At 70.6% G+C, this 1,280-nt stretch overlaps 1 protein-coding gene across 1 annotated transcript in view; it reads left to right on the top strand.

Annotated features, from left to right (window-relative positions):
• The window catches only part of MCF2L (MCF.2 cell line derived transforming sequence-like), a gene marked incomplete at its 5' end in the record, with an annotated part of 21,473 nt that overhangs the window by 17,184 nt on the left and 3,009 nt on the right, over positions 1-1,280 (top strand). Inside the window, 4 exons of the mRNA XM_012734873.1 lie at positions 52-130; positions 197-263; positions 664-782; positions 1,180-1,272. Coding sequence (XP_012590327.1) covers positions 52-130; positions 197-263; positions 664-782; positions 1,180-1,272 — 358 coding nt within the window. The remainder of the gene's footprint in view (positions 1-51; positions 131-196; positions 264-663; positions 783-1,179; positions 1,273-1,280) is intronic.

Genomic DNA, 1,280 nt, shown 5'->3' with positions numbered 1-1,280 from the left:
CAGCCGTGGGGCCCACGCGCCTGGCCGCAGCCTCACGCTGGGTCCCCGCAGGCGCCGACGCCGGAGGTCAAAGCGGCCTGGGTGAGGGAGATCCGGAAGGTGCTGACCAGCCAGCTGCAGGCCTGCAGGGGTGAGTGCCGCCGCCCTGCTCCCCGCTCCGGGCGCTGCCCCGGCCTCACGCGCCCCTTCCTCGCAGAGGCCAGCCAGCACCGGGCCCTGGAGCAGTCCCAGAGCCTGCCCCTGCCCGCCGTGCCCAGCACCAGGTGAGGCGCCCCGTTGCCCGCCCCCAGCACTGCACTGGCAGCAGCGCTGACGGCTGGGTCAGCCAGCGGGAGGGCCGCCCCAGGCAGACACCCAGGAGCTGGGCGGGTGGAGTCACCCCCAGGACCGTGGCCCAGGGTGCTGGCCGCCCGCAGCAGTGCCCTTATGACACCCCTGCTGCCCGTTGGGCCTCCCCCCCCTCCCTGCCCCTCCCCCACCCCCACCCACCCCTGTGCCCAGTGCTTCCAGCACCAGGGTGTGCTCCGGGTAGGGACCCAGAGGACAGCGTCTTCAGCGGGGACCCCAGCGCAGGCCGGCCGACCCAGGCTGAGAAGGCGCTGGCCCCGCGGACTCTTGCGAGCTAAGCAGGCGCCCCTCTCTGCCGCGTGTCTGATGTCACAGTCCCCCGAAAGGAAACACGAGAAACAGCAAAAAGTTGGAAGAAAGAAAAACTGAACCTCTGAGTCTGGAAGGATATGGGGGCTCGACATCCGGGCCTAAGCCCCCCGACAAGGGCAAAGGTGGGGGGCTGTGGTGGCTGAGACTGTCTGGGCACCCCTTCGGGTGGGGCCTTCTGGGTGCCTGCTGGAGTGGGGGTTGTGTCTGCGAGTGCCTCCTAGGAAGTGGGGGCCCATGTCTGGGATGCCCCCTAGCAGGTGGGGTCATGTCTAGGGGTGTCCCCTGGAGGGCAGGGGCCATGTATGAGAATACCCCCTAGGAAGTGGGGGCCCACGTCTGAGCTGCCCCCTCGGGTGGGGCGCGCGTCTGGGGTGATCCTTTGAGGCCCTGAGCCTCAGCCTGCACAGGGGTGTCTGGAGGTTGCAGAGTCCCCCGGTGGGTGTGCACCCCGCCCGGGGCAGTGCCGCCCGGCCTCCCACGTGGGCGGGCCCTGGAGCCCTGTGCCCTCTCTCTCCACAGACGCGGCGGTCACCAGCTCGGCCTCCGAGAGCTCGGCGCTTTCCAGAAAGCTCTCTGCGCGGCAGGGCCTGGCACCCCCCGCGGGGCTCCCGGGTAAAGGC

Source organism: Condylura cristata, unplaced genomic scaffold, assembly GCF_000260355.1.
Source record: "Condylura cristata isolate star-nosed mole 26May11 unplaced genomic scaffold, ConCri1.0 scaffold00081, whole genome shotgun sequence".
Lineage (NCBI taxonomy): Eukaryota > Metazoa > Chordata > Mammalia > Eulipotyphla > Talpidae > Condylura > Condylura cristata.
The sequence above is the reverse complement of the archived record's forward strand: the minus strand, read 5'-3'. Positions and strand labels throughout refer to the sequence as shown.